The sequence below is a fragment of the Erinaceus europaeus genome, chromosome 16 (genome assembly GCF_950295315.1).
Source record: "Erinaceus europaeus chromosome 16, mEriEur2.1, whole genome shotgun sequence".
Lineage (NCBI taxonomy): Eukaryota > Metazoa > Chordata > Mammalia > Eulipotyphla > Erinaceidae > Erinaceus > Erinaceus europaeus.
Window position 1 is genome coordinate 11508841 of NC_080177.1, and position 17101 is coordinate 11525941.

At 54.6% G+C, this 17101-nt stretch overlaps 1 protein-coding gene across 16 annotated transcripts; it reads right to left on the reverse strand.

The window, feature by feature from the left end:
* Positions 1-46: 46 nt before the first annotated feature.
* CDAN1 (codanin 1) lies at positions 47-15845 on the reverse strand. Of its 16 annotated transcripts, none has more exons than XM_060174479.1 (28): positions 15693-15845; positions 15073-15539; positions 14915-14948; positions 14392-14520; positions 14196-14313; positions 14051-14129; positions 13280-13400; positions 12901-13010; positions 12439-12528; positions 6056-6131; positions 5500-5705; positions 5177-5312; positions 4909-5055; positions 4659-4825; positions 4493-4580; positions 4276-4365; positions 3827-3881; positions 3592-3725; positions 3410-3513; positions 3140-3298; positions 2864-2927; positions 2697-2775; positions 2513-2614; positions 1647-1849; positions 1499-1562; positions 1210-1391; positions 1022-1129; positions 47-820 (listed from the first exon to the last, which is right to left on the reverse strand). In XM_060174479.1, the coding sequence occupies exons 1-28, from the start codon at positions 15780-15782 to the stop codon at positions 695-697; spliced, it is 3528 nt and encodes a 1175-aa protein (XP_060030462.1). In that variant the 5' UTR covers positions 15783-15845; the 3' UTR covers positions 47-694. The 16 variants fall into 16 exon arrangements, 13 of the variants coding, with proteins under 13 accessions (XP_060030462.1, XP_060030461.1, XP_060030455.1 ...); XM_060174478.1 differs by having other exon boundaries at positions 14915-14951; positions 15693-15843; XM_060174472.1 differs by having other exon boundaries at positions 14200-14313; positions 14392-14567; positions 14745-14948; positions 15693-15842.
* Positions 15846-17101: the final 1256 nt, after the last annotated feature.

Consider the following 17101-nt stretch of genomic DNA (forward strand, 5'->3'; position numbering starts at 1 on the left):
TCAGAGATCTCTTGGGTAGCTCTCTCCCAAAAAGTAGACACGAAGCCCCCAGTAAAGAAGTTTATTTTAAAAAGCTCTCCTGTCCTTCCCACACCTGGCCTTCCCTCAGGAGCTGCTCTGAGAATCAGACCTGCATAGGGCTGGAGGCAGGGGACGTACAGAGCAGCAGATTTCTGTCAGGTGAGCTCCATATCTGTCGTGCTCTTAAAAGGAGGTGGCAGTACAGCTCCCAGTGGTAGAAGATGAAGACTCCCAAAAGTTATCCTTTAACTTGGTTACAAGTTAAGCAGAAAAATTTTTGCCTCTGACATGATTTCCTGAACCACCACATTTTAAGAAATGCTAGGGGCTAGCAGCAAGTGGGGCTCTAAGCCCAAACGTCAATCGTTTAGCATCCAAGTGGTAATGGCCGACTCTTCTGCTCCAGGGCTGGAGTCCAGGCGTTTCAGCCATACTCCTGAGCCAGTCGGCCCCTCCTTCCTCTAGGACTCCTGGCCAGCCTCCAATCAGCAGGGACCAGCTGGCCACGCGCTTCTTCACACGTGAGCAAGGAGCCTGGCTGCAGGCTTAGCTGCTCTTGCTCCGGCCAAGGGTCAGCAGTGGCACTTGGGGTGGCTCCGGAGCCGCCTCCTGAGACATGAGGAGGGCTTCCAGGGTTGTGGTGAGAGGCCCCCGGCAGGGCCATCGTGTAGTCCTAGCTCTGGGCCAGCACAGTCCCCCGGTTGGGCTGTACCAGCTCACGAGCTCGTAGCTGGGGTTCTGGGATGTGAGGCTCAGCTAAAAACAGGCTGAACAGAGTTGCCAGTTCTTTAGAGATGTCCTGGGGTAAACAGAAAAATGGCAGGTTACACCTTTGGATGGCTCATCCTTTGTGCTAAAAATTCAATCTCAAATGATAGCCCCCCCCCCCCCACTACCTTCCATGTACTGTAGAGGAGGCCCATCACAGCAGGCGCTGGAAGAAGAGCATTCGCTGTGAGGCCACCCTGTTGCTTAGGGTAAGAGAAGCGGGCATCCTTACCTCTGGCCACTGGGCCTCCCGGAGGCTGCCGAGGCAGGCCTCTATCTGCGCTCGTCCCATCAGGCCTTGCTCTACCAGCTCCCGGAGCAAGAACAGCAGCAGATCCCACTGCAACACAGCATGGGGAGGTGAGGGGACGGGAAGCGTTAGCAAAGGGCCCAGAGAAGCCGCTCCCACTCTTTGCTCACCTGCCTTGGCCGAGTGGCTGCCAGGAGCCCCATGTTTCTCGGGCTCAGCAGCAGCTGGAGTGGCACGGGCACCTGGAAGTCGTCCTTCCACAAGGACAGCAGCATGTTCAGGAACCTCCTGGCCTGTCCGCGCTCCAGCTGATGCTGTGCCGGGGGCCCCAGGACAGGGACTTGATCGGCCACTGGGGAAAGAAAGGCAAGTTGAGCAGGAAAGGCTTCTGTGCTTTAATCTTGTGCCCAGCTCTGACCAGGGGATGTGCTGGCAGGTCGGGTCAAGGAAAAACCATACCAAGGAGGGAGGCTAACTCCACAGAACACTTCGCCAGGTGCTGCTCGGCAGGTGGACATAGGTACTGTGGACAAAGTAGAGCCTGGGCATTAACAAGAGCCCTGGGCCAGTGAGGGGTGGCTCTTGGAAGGGCATCTGGGCACTTTACCTGGCGGCACTGCAGCATCTGGCTCAACTGGCCCAGGAGCTGCTCCACGTGCTCTGGGGAAACACCCTCCTCAGGGTCTCGAGGCCCAGCAGCCAGAGCGAGCACATCCTGGTGTGGGCAGGAGCAGAGGGAGGAGCTATCATGCTGGGGCTGAGGTTGGGGCTGAGGCAGAGGGGAGATGGCAGCACACACAGCTAGGGAAGCTGCCGGAGAGATGCCACCTTCTTGGGACAAAGACGCGCCTAGCTAGTCCCCAGAGCGTCTTAGCACCAGGGACACCAACCCCACAGCCCATTGTTGCTCTCCACCCCTCGTGCTTCTCTGTTCATCTTCTTAGGAGCCTTAAGGCTTCAGGACAGAAATCCTTTGCATGGTGAGAACTACTAGCTAATACACGGCCTCTTGCCTTTCCTCTCTGGACCAAATCTATGCCTGGAGCTCAGGGTCAGGGAGCAGGCTAGGCCTGTACCAGTCTGTTCCCAATCACTCAGTTCTGCTGCTGCTGCAGGCAGCATTTGCTCTGGACAGACTGAATTTTTAAGACTTGATGGCAGATGCCAGAGTGCCCCTCCAGCACGTGTGGTACAGGGGCTTATGCATGCAAGTCCTTTGCTTGACTACCTGTCGCATCACCTCACACTCAGGGACCACTCCTTTAAGGCTCCCCCCAGCCCCCCGCACACAATCCTTTCAGTTTCTCCCTATTTTTTGGTACTTGAATCTGGCTCCTTCCTACCTAGTCTCATTCAGTAACAAAACTAGCTGGACCCCACAGAAAGCTGCTGCACATAGATATGGGGGGGAGGGGGAGCCGTGTACTTTGATCTCGGAGATGAGGTGGGAGGGGAGGGGCGCATGGTGCTCACAGGCACGGGAGCAGCCCCTCCGCTCCCCCCGGGCAGCCGGCTCTGGACCCTGGACTCGGAGTGCGCGGCTCACCGCCGCCTTCACCTCTCTCCTGATCAGCGCTGTGGGCCAGAGGGAGAAAAAGGGCTGAGCACGGCACCCACCCAGCGCCACTCCCAGCGCGGCCGCTTCCCTGCACCTCACCTGTGATGTTGGCCGACAGCCAGGTGCAGGCTTTCTCTGTTGCAAGCCCCACAGCAATGTTCTCCGCGCTGCTCAGAACCTATGGCAGATGGCCAGGAGCAGGTCAGGGAGGAGGACAGACACAGAGGACCCCATGCACAACCGCCCACGGGCCCCTGCCCACGTACGGCTGCAGGGGTCTCCTCAGGCAGCAGCGCGCGCACAGCCCCAGGGCTCTTTTTCTGGCAGAACCTGTGGGGAGATAGTGGGGTCAGAGATGTCTGGACGGTTCAGCGAGGCTCACAGAAGGCCCTGCCGAGAGCACCTGACGCCCCACAACGCACTGGGAGAAAACCACACCCAGCTGCTGGCTCAAGTTTTGGGCTTTGGACCCCCAAACTCCAAATCCAGTATGCTGGGGGGGATGTGAATGAGGGAGGGGCCAGAAAGGTGAGCTGTCTTACTCTCGTGCCTGGCTCAGTGCCTGGGCCCCGTGGGGGCACAGCTGGGAACACAAGCTCTCCAACAGCTGGGCCGGGTCTCCCTCTTTCTGTCCCGGCGACACTAGTTGCTCCTGAAGAAGTGACTCTGCTTGGCACACCAGATCCGCCACCAACGTGGCCCTGCAGCAGGGTCAGCAGTGTTTGGAGAGAACCCGAAACTTCTGGGAATGACAGCCTCCCCTTTTCCTTAGCTTGATGGGCCGCTACTGGCCTCTCAACCCACGCACTTACTTAATGTGTTTGACACAATTCGAGCCAATGCGCTCTGCCACAAACTCCACGGTCCTGCGCAGGGAAGGAGGCTGGTTGTGGAAGAAGGCCTGAGCGAGCTGGGCCTGCGGGGTGAGCATGGCGGTGACGTCCCGCAACCCTCCCCACGAGAGTGCCATTCCTGCTGTCCTAGCCCTCCTTACCTGCAGCCCCTGGATGGTCTGGGGAAGCCGGGCCCCCAGGCCGGTGGTGGTGGTGGGGGTGATCTTCCTCACGAAGCCCCCACTCCTCCCACTGCTGCCCGACACCCAGGAAGCGAGCAGTTTCCGGAGTTCTCCTGCACCAAGAAAGCCCAAGAGCCTCATTCCAAGCCCATCCCCACCATCCCAACGGCCAAACGGGAAAAACAGAGCCCCCTGGGGACACCCATATCCTCACCGATGTAGGGGCAGCAGGTGTAGAGCAGGTGCTGATCCACCACGGGCACGCTGTCCTGGGGGCGAACAGCAGCCAGAACTGGGAAAGCAGGCCCCCCCCCCCCGCCCCCCAGAGTACCCAGAAATGGACAGTCACAACCTTCTGAGGGCTAGTGTCTGCCCTGGGTGGTTTGTTCTCCTCTTTTAAACAGAGCACTGCTCAGCTTTCACTAGTCACAGTGCTGGAGAGAGAACCTCAGGGGACTGGGGAAGACAGCACAGCGGTTAAGCAAAGACTTCCATGCCTGAGGGTGTCAAGTGCCAAGATAATCCTCAGGACCACTACAGGCCAGAGCTGAGCTCTCTTCTAGACACATATACGTGCAGAACCTTAGTCCTTCTGCAGACAAGCGCACTGTACTCCCAGCCCGCCCACCTCTTCCACCAGCCTGCCTGAACTCCAGCACCTACCAAGCCACGACCAGAGGCTTCTATGTCCACTTCCAACCCATCCGCCTGACCCTCCTCCAGAAAGAACAAGTCCTCAGGGACCGTGGGGATCTGGCGAGAGAGGAGCCAGCGCTTCAGAGACCCATCACCCTCCTGGCCTGCGGTTCCGAGGTGGAGGCGGCAGTTCGGAGCAGCCTTCCTCACACCACACTCCCAGCTAGGCCCTTGCTGCACGCACCTGGAAAAGCCAGCCCAGCACAGCCAGCAGCAGCAGCTTGTTGAGGAAGCACATGCCCCCTTCACTCTCCTCTGATAAGACCAAGCTCCTGCGGGTGAACGGAGGCGGAGCTGTCACCCCCGCCAGCAGGGCCCGGCGCCTCTCCCCACACCCGCGCTCAGCTCACCGGTGCAGGTGCAGCAGGAGACCGAAGATGCTGCGGTAGTAGTCCAGCAGCGGGACGATGTGGTCAGCCAGGGAGAGGAACTCCACCAGCCAGGGCACCGTGAGCACCGCCCGGCGCGCCTGCAGTCCCTGCTGCAGCAGGGCCCGCACGTCCAGGACTGGCGGCACCTGGCAGGGAGGCCTGGTCAGGGGCGGGCCCGGGGGTCTCTGCACCTGCCCACCCCTCCTTCCCCAAACCCTCTCCCATTCACCTGGCTCCTCAGGGCCAGAATCGAGTCCTGAAGCTCACGAGTCGGGGGTGGCTCAGGTCCCCGGTATGGCAGGAAGGCCACAAACCCCAGGAATTTAGCCAGAAGCCTTAGGCTGAGCATCACCACCGCAAACTGCCTCCGCTCACCCTGCCCGGGACAAGGAAGCACAACTGAAGCGAACGTGAGGCAGCCTGAGTAGCGCTCTGGCGGAAACAAACCCACTCCCTTACAAAGCTCTGGAGAACACCTTCCCCTCGAGGCCACACACCCCATTCTGCCTGACCTGCCAGTCCACATCCGACTCCCCCTCGTCCTCGCTGGGCTCTGGCTGGGGCAGGGTGAGGCCGTTGAGCTCCTGGATCTTCAAGCTCAGACTATCCATGAGGTGCTGGTTAAACTGGAAGCTGAGACGGGGAATTCAGGCGTTGAAAGAACTGGGAGAGAAGAGGCGCTCCACACAGAAAGGCCAGGAGGGAAGGAGATGGAGGCCAGAAGGCTGAGCTAGAAGGAAGCCAGACGACCCCTAGCCCCTCAGGAAGACAAAGCTCTCCTGACTGGAGCCCCACTCCCCCAAGATTCAGGGGGCCTCACCTGCTGGCACTCAGGATGAAGTCCCTGAAGAAGCCCTGACATCCTGGGAAGGTAGGGGGTGGGCAGGGCCCCCCACTGCTCTGAGGAGCCAGGAGCCGTTCCTGGAGGCGCCGCAACCGCCCCAGCTTGTCGGCGCCAAGCATGCTTAACACATCCGGGGCCTCGCCCAGGACCACGCCCGCAGCCCCCCCTGGATCCTGGCACATCTGCAGGGCAGAGGAAGGACAGAAATTGGATTTTTTTTTTTTTGGAAAGGACTGAACAAAATAAGGATAATGAATTTATCTGTGTCAGGTGCCTTAGATATATTTTTCAAAGATGGTATTGTATCTTGCTTTACAGGGAAGAAATACAATTTTGGCTTAGCGTGACCAAAGCCAGAATTTCAAACCAGGCCCACGTCCTAAGCCCATGCACAGCATAAAGCAGAGGCAGGAAGGTTGTGAGATGCTGCAGGCCCCCCCCCCACACACACCTACTTGGACAGCTGTTCCAACCATTTCTTGGCTGCCCACAGTGCCTACTGTCCAGACTGGCTTCAGGCTGAAGCTCTTACCTGGAGAAGCTGTTTCTGGAAAAGTCGAACAAAGTGGCTGTGGCTGCAGGCTGCAGAGAGTTGGCCCATCATGGCTCTGAGGAAGGACAGGCAGGGTTGGAGTGGGAAAAGGAAAGAAGAACGGAGAAAACAAGTCAACCATGGAGCTTTTGAGTCCTTTACAAGGGATCGGAGCAAACCTCTGTCACAACTGCCAGCATTAAAAGTTCTACAAAGAGACTCCCATGCCTGAGACTTGGAGGCCCATGGTTCAGTCCCCTCACCGTCATAAACCAGGACTGAGCAGTGCTCTGGCAACAGAGCACAACCCTAGAGATACAGTCCTCAGCTGCAGGACTCCTCAAGGATAGAGAGATACTTTATTTTAAATTTTTTTAAAAATTTAACTTTATTTGTTGGAGAGAGAGACATCTGCAGCACTGCTTTCTCCCAGCAGGTGGGGACTGGGGGCTCGAACCTGGATCCTTGAGTACAGTAACATGTGCATTCAAGCAGATGTGCCACCACCCGGCCCCCGAGATATACTTATTTACACAAGAAAAGAAAATGCCGGCTTCCAAGTCTTTTTCTTTTTTTTTTTCAGCCAGAGCACTGCTCAGCTCTGGCTTACAGTAGTGTGGGGGACTGAAGCTGGGACCTTGGAGCCTCAGGCATGAGTCTCTTTGCAGAGGGGTGCTCTGGGTCTCTTCCCACACTCTGAGATATTTAAATCTGGAAAACTACAAAAGGGAATAAAGATTTAAAAAAAACAAACAAACTACAAAATGAAGAGATAAGCTACCAGATCCTATGGGTCCCTGAGAAAGCAGTCCTAAGATGCAAATTCATAGCAGCAGGAGAGAGAGCTCAATTACCATTCCAACAGAGGCAACTAGAAAAGGAGCAACAGACTCAAAAAAAACAGAAATAATAAAATCAAGAGTAGAGGGCAGCTGGCAGTGCACCCTGTTAAGAGCACACGTTACCATGTACAAGGACCAGGGTTCAAAGCCCCACTCCCCATCTACAGGGGGACTCTTCACAAATGGTGAAGCAGGTTTGCAGGTGTCTTCCTTTCTCTCCCTTCTCAATTTTTCAGTCCTATCAAAATAGAAACAGAAAAATGACCCTAGGAGCAGTGGATTCACAATGCCAGGTCCAAGCCACAGCCGTCACTCTGGTTGCAAATAAATAAAATCAGAGTAGAAATAAGTATAAAGTCAAGAGCTGTAAACAGGTCTGCAGGTGTCACTCTCTTCCTATCTACCCCCTTACCTCTGGATTTCTCAAATAAATAATGAAAAATCAGAAACGGGCCAGATGGTAGTACACCTGGTAGAATGCATGTCACAGTGCACAACACAAGGACCAGAGTTCAAGTCCTTGGTCCCTATCTGCAGTGAGGGAAACTTCAAGAGCAGTGAACAGTGCTGCAGGTCTCAGACTGTTTCTGTCTCTCTCCCTCTCAATTTCCATCTATCCAAACTAAAAAAAAGAGGGGTCACAAAGCCCAAGGACCAGTGTAAGGATCCCAGTTCGAGCCCTTGGCTCCCCACCTGCAGGGGAGTTGCTTCACAGGCCATGAAACAGGTCTGTGGGTGTCTATCTTTCCCCCTCTATCTTCCCCATCTCTCTCCATTTCTCTTTCTGTCCTATCTAACAATGACGACAACAATAACAATAATAACTACAACAATAAAACAACAAAGGCAACAAAAGGGAATAAATACTAAATAAACAAGAGGGGTAAAAGTATAAGTGATGATACACGTAACCTAGATAATCTAGATGAAACAGACACATTCTTGTTATCATAACACCTTCCAAGAGTGATCTATGAGGGAGCAGGTGGCCAGAACAGGCTGATCACTCAAGTAGAAATCAAAGTGGCAACCAAAAGCTTCCCCAAGAGTAGAAGGAAGACCACATCCAGATGGCTTCCCTGATGAATTTAAAAGACCTATGAAGAAAAACTAACACCCATTCCATGCAACTTCCATTAGGCCTATCAAACTCTATTAGGCTTATATCTCTGAACACTGACGCAGAAGTCTTCAACAAAATCTTAGCAGGCTGAACCCAACATATAGATTTACTATTATTATCGACAGAGACTGACAGAGACCGGCAGAGAGAGAAGTGAAAGACCACAGGGCACTGACGTTCTCCCAAAGCAGCGGAGCCCCAGGCCTAGTCTTGGATCATGCACACCCTGCAAGTGAGCTATTTTGCCAGCCTTCACCACCATAAAGAGAATACCCACTAAAACCCAAAGGGAGTGGTTCAACATATGCAGATCAGTTAATATGCCAATCAACAAAACCACATGGCTATGTCAAAAGATGCTGAAAAAGCACCTAACAGATTCCACACCCATTTCTGATAAAGACCTTTTAAGAAAGTGGGTACTGCACCAGAGCCAAGGACTCTGTGGAGGGGTGGAGAGCGCTGTGAGGTATTGGTGCACAAAGGTGGAAAAGGACCTAAGTTGGGGTGAGAATGTTTTGCTGACATTTATCATGTGGAGATTCGAAATTTTATCAATGTATAAACAACTTCACTATAAGCCAATACCCCCCCCCCCAGTTACTTAAATTTGTTAAAAAAAAGAAACTGCACATAGAAGAAATATTACTGGGGGCCAGGCAGTAGTGCACCTGGTTAAACGCACACATCACAGTGCCAAGGACCCAGGTTCAAGCCCTTGTCCCCACCTACTGGGGGAAAGCTTCATGAGCAGTGAAGCAGGTCTGCAGGTGCCTCTCTGCCTCTCTCCCCCTCTTTCCTCCCCTCTCATTTTTTGTCTCTATCCAATAATAGAATAAAAAGGAACATTCTTCAACATAATATTGGCAATGCAACATAAACTGATGGTTAATCTCATACTCAGTTGAGAAAAACAAAGCTTTCCCCCTAAAATCAAGACCTAGACAAGGACACCTACTCTTCACTGCTGCTGTTCAACATGACCCAGAGTCTTTGCCAGTGCAGTCAGGAAAGGGGGATTTTAAAGGAATCCAGGGAGCCTGGAGGTAGCTCACCCGGTAGAGTTCACCTTACTGTGTGCGAAGACCTGGGTTGAAGGCCCCAGACACCCCATGGGAATGCCCATAGGTGAGAAACTTCATGAGCAGTGCTGTGTTTTCTGTTTCTCTCTTTAGCCAGAAGAAAAAAAGAAGGAAGGAAGGAAGGAAGGAAGGAAGGAAGGAAGGGGGCTTGTGGAGTTGTGCAGCCACTAAGTTCAGCGATTACCCTATGCAAGAGCAATTCTCTATGTGTTTGTTTTCTCTCTCTTGTAAAGTCTTTTTAAAACTGTGGTACTGGACACAAATGGGTACTTAGACCAATGGCAGCAATAGTGAGCCCTGAAATAAACCCACATAGATAGATGGGCACCTCAATGACATTGGAGCCAAAACCATTCAATGGGGGGGAAAGAAAGCCTTTTCTTTTTTAAAATTTTTTAATTTATTATTGTATAGATACAGAGAGAGGAAGGGGAGACAGAGAGGGAGAGAGACAGAGAGACACCTGTAGCCCTCCTTCACCACTTGTGAAACTTTCCCCCTGCAGGTGGGGACCAGGAGCTTGAACCTGGGTCCTTGTGCACTGTAATGTGAGAGCTTCACCAGGTCTGCCACCGCCTGGCCCCCAAGAAAGCCGTGTGTGTGTTTGTGTGTGTTTATAAATATTTATTTCCTTTTGTTGCCCTTGTTTTATTGTTGTAGTTATTGTTGTTGTTGGATGGGACAGAGAGAAATGGAGAGAGGAAGGGAAGACAGAGAGGGGTAGAGAAAGATGGACACCTGCAAACCTGCTTTACCACTTGTGAAGCGACCCTCCTGCAGGTGAGGAGCCAGGGGCTCGAACCCGGATCCTTTCGCGGGTCCTTGCGCTTTGTGCCACATGTGCTTAACCTGCTGCGCTACCACCCAACTCCCCCAAGAAAGCCTTTTAAAGGCTATTGGGAAAAGCAGACAGCCACATACAGGAAAATGAACCCAGACCATCACTAAACTTTCATACATCATTGGAGACTCAATTCCATGGGCAAGGGAAACTAAAGTGAAATGGAATTAATTACATCAAAAAGTTTCTACACATTAATAGTAAATTCCACAAGAGTAAAATGGTATGCAATCCAGTAACTGGGAGAAGATATTTAGACATCACACATCTGATGCCAAACATCTTTAAATAGTACAATTTGGGTGGGGGAGATAGCATACTGGTTATGCAAACACTCTCTTGCCTGAGGCTCTAAAGTCTCAGGTTCAGTCTCCCACACCACCATAAACCAGAGCTGATCAGTACTCTGGTTAAAAAAAAAAAAAAAAAGAGGGAGTCTGGCAGTCCTTGCCAAGTGCAAGGACCGGCGTAAGGATCCCAGTTCAAGCCCCTGGCTCCCCACCTGCAGGGTAGTCGCTTCACCGGCAGTGAAGCAGGTCTGCAGGTGTCTTTCTCTCCCCCTCCTCCCTCCATTTTCTGTCCTATCCAACTACAACGACATAACAACAATAAAACAAGGGGAACAAAAGGGAATAAATATATTTTTTTATTATTTTCCCTTTTGTTGCCCTTGTTTTTCATTATTGTTGTAGTTATTGCTGTTGTTACTGATGTCGTTGTTGTTAGATAGGACAGAGAGAAATGGAGAGAGGTCGGGAAGATGGGGGTGGGGGGGAAGACAGACACCTGCAGACCTGCTTCACCACCTGTGAAGTGACTCCCCTGCAGGTGAGGAGCCAGGGGCTCGAACCAGGACCCTTAAGCCGGTCCTTGTGCTTTGCGCCACCTGCGCTTAACCTGCTGCGCTACCGCCAGACTCCCGGGAATAAATATTTTAAAAAATTTTTTAAAAGGGGGCCAGTTGGTGGTGCAGCTGGATGAGGTGCACGTGTTACAGTGCACAAGGTTGGAGCCCCTGGTCCTCACCTACAGGTGGAAAGCTTCACAAGTGGTGAAGCAGGGCTGCAGGTGTCTCTCTGTCCCTCTCTATCTTCCTCATCCCTCTCGATTTCTGTCTCTATCCAATAAATAAAGAAAATTAAAAAGATTTTTTAAAAAATTTGGAGTCGGGCGGTAGCATAGCGGGTTAAGCGCAGGTGGCTTCACAGATGGTGAAGCAGGTCTGCAGGTGTCTTTCTTTCTCTCCCCGTCTCCCCTTCTTCTCTCCATTTCTCTCTGTCCTTACCAACAACGACATCAATAACTACAACAATAAAACAAGGACAACAAAAGGGAAAATAAGTATTTTTAAAGATTTCTTTTAGGGAGTCGGGCTGTAGCGCAGCGGGTTAAGCACAGGTGGCGCAAAGCACAAGGACCGGCATAAGGATCCTGGTTTGAGCCCCGGCTCCCCACCTGCAGGGAAGTCGCTTCACAGGCGGTGAAGCAGATCTGCAGGTGTCTGTCTTTCTCTCCTCCTCTCTGTCTTCCCCTCCTCTCTCCATTTCTCTCTGTCCTATCCAGCAACGACGACAACAATAATAATAACTACAACAATAAAACAAGGGCAACAAAAGGGAATAAATAAAAAAAATAAAAAATAATAAAAAAATAAAAATTTCTTTTAAAAAAGTTTTAAAGTACAGTTCAGTAACAAAGATAAGCAACCTCTCAAAAAATGGGCAAAAGATCTGAACTTTTTTTTTTTTTTTGTAGGAGATCTACAGATGGCCCACATGGGGGAAAAAAATTGCTCAGGGCCAGGTGGTGATGCACCTGGCTAAGTGCTCACATCACAGTGCACCAAGACCAGGCTCAAGCCCTGGTCCCCACCTATAGGGGAAAAGCTTCATGAGTGCTGAAGCAGGGCTGCAGGTGTCTGTCTCTTTCCCCCTCTACCTCCTCCACACCCCTCTCAGTTTCTGTCTCCCCAGTAATATATAACTAGGTGGGAGACAGCATAATGGTTATGCAGACTCTCATGCCTGAGGCTCCCTAATCCCAGGTTAAATTCCCTGCACCACCATAACACAGAGCTGAGCAGTGCTCTGGCTAATATATTTTAAAAATATACTTTGTTTTTATTTTAGTGAGAAAGGCACAGAAAGATACAGAGAAAGACCAGAACACTGCCTGGCTAGGGTTTATGCTGATGTAGGGGGCTGAACCTGGGATTAGGGAGCCTCAGGCATGAGTCTGTTTGCATAACCATTATGCTATCTTCCCCCTCCAGTAAAAGACAGTTTAGCATTTTCTGAGCATATGCACAGGACAAACAGAAGTTAGTAATGAATGAAAACCGCAGAGAATCTGTTTTTGAAGAAAGGCAATAAATGGAAAGATTAAAAGAATGGAAATCCGCCACTGTGGGGTGGGAGGTGCTTTCCCCCAATCAGCTACCAAGGCAACACCCCGCTGCTCAGCACCAGAAGCAAGAAGGGCAAGGAGTGACCTACCTGATGCGGCTGCCTAAGCCCTTCTCAAAATCCCAGCCTGGCTCCTCGTGGTGATCTTCCCACTCGCGAAGCACCTCATAAAAAACATCCCTAGCAGACACAAGAGGACCCCTGATCAGCTGAGGCCCAGCTGTGGCTAATGCGTCGCCAGAGCACCTGGCCCGGCACAGAACTAGCCTCAGCCCGACGCTGTGTAACAAGGCTACAGGTCCAGCCGCAGCACAAACTTGAGGGCAGGGAGAGCTGTCTTACTCCCTCTTGCCTGAGAACCCTGGTACTAAAACCACAGACCTGCTAAGAATCAAACGGTGCCCCTTTATGACAAGGGGCAGAAAGGGCCTGCTGGTGTCAACCTGCCTGTCACCTGTTCATGCCAAATCCCCACTTTATAGGAAAACACAAGGTTCCTATCCAGAGAAAACGCTACCTCTCCTCCCACCCCAGGGCCCCCATCTTACTCACCTTTGTTTTTTAAAAGTATGGAAGGCGCGGTCGCTGGAGAAGTTGGCACGGTTGTCGGTTTCTGGCTGAAAGGAGACAGCTTGAGCAGAATGGGGCATCGCCAGAGACACCTAGAATATACACGGGGCATTAGGGTGGTCCGGAGGCGGCACAGTGAGGTCTCAAGATCAACCCCTGGCAGCACATGTACCAGAGTGATTCCAGTTTCATTCTTTCCTATGCTTTTAAATAAATTATTATTTCAAATGACATTAGGGGCTGAAGGCCCCACACGGCTCATCCTCAGAAAGCTTCACTTCCCTGGTGTTGCCCAGTTTTTAGAGGACACTAGAGATGTGTGAGCTGGGTCACCTGGTGTGGGCGAAGACGTGGGCATTACCTTGGCAACACTGCCCTCGTAGGCGGCTCGGAGACGGCTCTGTAGGGCAGGTGAGAAGCACAGCAGCCGCTCGTTCTCAGCCAACAGCTTCAAGGTCCCTTTGTCCAGGTAGGAAAGGACTCTAAAGGGACAAGAGTGGACATGAATGGGGGCTGGGAGGTAGCGCAGCGGGCTGAGCGCACGTGGCGCAAGGCGTAAGGGCCGGCGTTAAGGATCCCGGTTTGAGCCCCCAGCTCCACCTGCAGGAGGGTTGCTTCACAGGCGGTGAAGCAGGTCTGCAGGTGTCTGTCTTTCCCCTCTCTGCCCTATCTAACAACGACGACATCAATAACAACAGCTACAACAATAAAAAACAACAAGGGCAACAAAAAGGAAAAAATGGCCTCCAGGAGCAGTGGATTCGTAGTGCAGGCACTGAGCCCCAGCAATAACCCTGGAGGCAAAAGAAATAAAGAAGAGTGGACATGACTGAGAAGGGGACTCAGTGCAAAGGGGCAGCTGACACCGTATGGAGCACACCGTGCAGGACAAGGACAGGGACCCGGGGGCACAGACATCGGCAAGAGCGGGCAACCCAGAGGACAACTACGGAGACCCCAGGCTGAGGTCTGACTCGCAGGGGCCGCAGGTACAGCCAGCCTCCACACACAAGGTCAAGGTCCCAGGTTCAACTCCCCTGCACCAGTGCTAATGGCACAGCAGGAACCCCGACTGTCCCGAGAAGCAGACAGAGGAAAGAAGGGTCCCGCGGCCCGGGCTGGGCAAACTCACTGAAGCTGACGCTCTAAAACCTGCACAGCAAAGAAGACGCAGTCGTGGACGTTCCGGAACAGCGGGCTCCCCACGGAGTCTGGAAAGACAGTGGCGGTCAGCGGCCCCGGCCCCGGCCCCACTCCTCGGGAAGAGGCTCGCTCACTGACCTGGGGCGCCGGGACCGGGGTCGGGATGGCTGTCCCCGGTGGCCACCATCCTCCGGGCAGTAAGGAGCTGAAGGACGAAATAAAGCTCCAAGAAGAGGTTTGGGACCAGGTTCTCTGCAGGGAAGAAAGCCCGTTGAGGACAGGACGGAGCCGGGGCTCGCGGCCCGCAGGCTGCAGGCTGCTGTCACTCACCCGCCATGACGGCCGAGTAGACCAGGGCCACCAGGCGCAGGCGCTGGCGCTGGCGGGAAGACACCCTGGCTGGGTCGGCAGGCTCGGCGGCCAGGTGTCCCGTCCGGTCAGGCAGGGGAGACCCTGACGCTGGAGTGGGACAGGCGGGGGTGGGTGACTGCGGCAGCTGCTTAGCGCTAGGGGGACAGAGAGACGTCGTGAGCATCCGCCCGCCGCCGCCACTGCGGGAGGCAACCGGCAACCGGCGGCCCAGGAACCGGCCCAGGGTCCCCGGGGGCGGCAGGGAGGAGCCCTGCAGGTGCCGTGCCACAGGGGGGGAGCTGACGGGCACCCAGGGAGCGGCCAGGCCATACCGCTCCTTCCTGAGCATCTCCCGCTCCTCTTGCAGACTTCCGCACCCGGGGGGGAGGCCATGGCCCCACGGGCTAGTGTCCAGGGCTGAGGGTTGGGAACTGGGGACACAGCTGATGGGGGGTGAGGTGAAGCAGGTCTTGGGTTTGGAGAGTGACCGCTCTTCGCTCACCGGAGTTGGGTTGATCCTGCGCGAAGGCTTCGTCCTGCTGAGAGTGGCCACGGGCTCCGCTCAGCGTCGGGCGGCCGCCCCCCGCCCCGGCCCGCCCGGCCCGCCCGGCCCGGCTCCCCCAGCTCGGCGCGGGTCTGCGGCAGGCGGCCGGTGCTCACCCTGCGGGGCCGGGGGGCACCGAGCCTACGGGAGGGAACTCCTCCAGGTTGCCGAGGTTGGGCGGGCCGGGGCTGCCGGGGCTGCCGGCGCCCCGAGACCTCCGGCCCCCGGCCGCGGCCGCGCTCTCCCCGCCGGCTCCCTCCTCCGCGCCCCCCGGGCCGCGGCCTCCTCGCTCGCGCGCCGGCCCCGGGCCCCGCCTCCTGCCCCCGCGCCGGGCCGGGGGGGCCGGGGAGGCGTCGGCGGCGCTCGCGGGCTCGGCCGGGGGGAAGAGCTGGCTGCGCGCCCCGCGGCCGCCCCGCGCCGCGGCCCCCGGCCTCCCGGGCAGCGCCGCCGAGGAGCCCGAGGCCTTGGCGGGCGTGGGGGGGCCCTGCGGGAGGACGCGGCTGCTCTGCTCCCTCAGGAAGTTCAGCAGGAACGGCACGAATTCCTTCCGCAGCGGCCGGAGCGAGCGCAGCGCGGGCTCATCCTGCGGGAGAAGCGCCGGGGCGCGGGGTCAGCGCCGGAGGTCCGGGCCCGAGCGCGCTCGGCCTGGGCGGGCGGCCCGAGGAAAGCGGGCTGAGGGGCGACTCCAGAGGGGACGGACGCGCTCCGCTCCGGCTCGCAGCGTCCGCGCTGTTACCTCGGAACTCTGGGCGCTGCGCGCGACCCAGCGCACGGCGGCCGCGACCGACACCTCCTCTCGCAGCAGCGACTCCAAAACGGCCGCCATCCCAGTCGGAGAGCTCGGAAGTGACTGCGCAGGCGCCGGCGCGCCACGGGCAGCCCGGAGGGGCGGGGCCAGCGCTGACGTGCGGGTGGTGGGCGGGGCCTCTGTCTATAGGGCGGGGCTTCCCCAGCTGGGGCGGGCCTCAAGTTACGTCATGGCCGCGGGGTGGGGGGGAGCACCTGCAGACCCGCGGACCAGGTGGTCCCCTGGTGCAGTTCCCGCCCTGGCCCTAGGAGCGGGTGGGGCGTGTAGAACGCACACGCCTTCAGCCAAGCACACTGGCCTACCACTGTTACATGTTTCCCTTCCACGTGCTTAAGTTTGCTAGATCCCATCCTGTATTTGACTCAACTTCACCTTGACCTCTGCTACCTTAGGGCTCAAGTTTTTAATCCTCTAGCCCAAGTGAAGCCCTGGGGTTTCCTGGCACTCGCCATCAACTGGAAAGCCGTTTTATTTTTATATATATTGTAACAGAGAGGAGAGGGAAAGCGAACCAAAGCATCACACTGACACATGTGATGCCTGGGACTGAGTTCAAGGCTTCATGCTTGAGAGTCCATTGACTTATCTGCTACCCCACCTCCCAGGCCATTTTAGACGGTTGCAGATAGAACTTTCTGTAATCTTCATCCACAAAAGAAACCAGGACACCCTTCATGGGATTACTGGTCTATAACGGCCTCCCTTATACTTGCAGTGATGGATTTCTACCAGGCTATTATTTTCAATTGGGGGGGGGGTTATAGGTTACACTACAGCTGCTGACACATGGGTACAAGCGCTCATCTCCCCATAACAGATGTCTGCAAAACACTCTCACCCCCAACTTTGGTCCTCTCCACCATCATGCACCAGGACCCCAATGCACCCCCCTCACCGTTCCTGAGTACTTTCTTTGGTGTGATACACTAAAAGCCCAGTCCATGAAGTTACCTCCCTCGCCTCATCCTGGATGGAGCTTGAAGGAATCATGTTACGTGAGATAGGTCAAAATGAGAAAGATGAACAGATGATCTCACTCACAGGTGGAACTTAAGGATACAAAGTGAAACCAGGTTAGTTTATACTACTCTACAGTTAAAATGTTTATAGTTGTCTTCATGATTGGTTTCTGAACACTTAACTTTTTTTTTTTTTTCAGTTGCTTGGAGGGACCAATAAAGAGAAACCTGCAGAGGAAACAAGGGCACTAAGACTCCAGACCACAGGGCACTTGGACGGGGGAAGAGCCCACAGAAAATTTCCCGACAATTCTAGGAAGGCTGCAGGTGGAAGGGGAAGGGGACGGGGAGGAATAGAAGTTGCTGGTGCTACACACC

Coding starts and splice junctions, on each gene's coding strand:
- CDAN1 (XM_060174471.1), bottom strand. CDS start 15,782: ATGGCGGCCGTTTTGGAGTCGCTGCTGCGAGAGGAGGTGTCGGTCGCG. Junction 13,401..14,050: donor GTTTTAGAGCGTCAGCTTCA/GTGAGTTTGCCC, acceptor TTGTCCCTTTAG/AGTCCTTTCCTACCTGGACA. Junction 2,615..2,696: donor GCTGTCGGCCAACATCACAG/GTGAGGTGCAGG, acceptor TCTGGCCCACAG/CGCTGATCAGGAGAGAGGTG.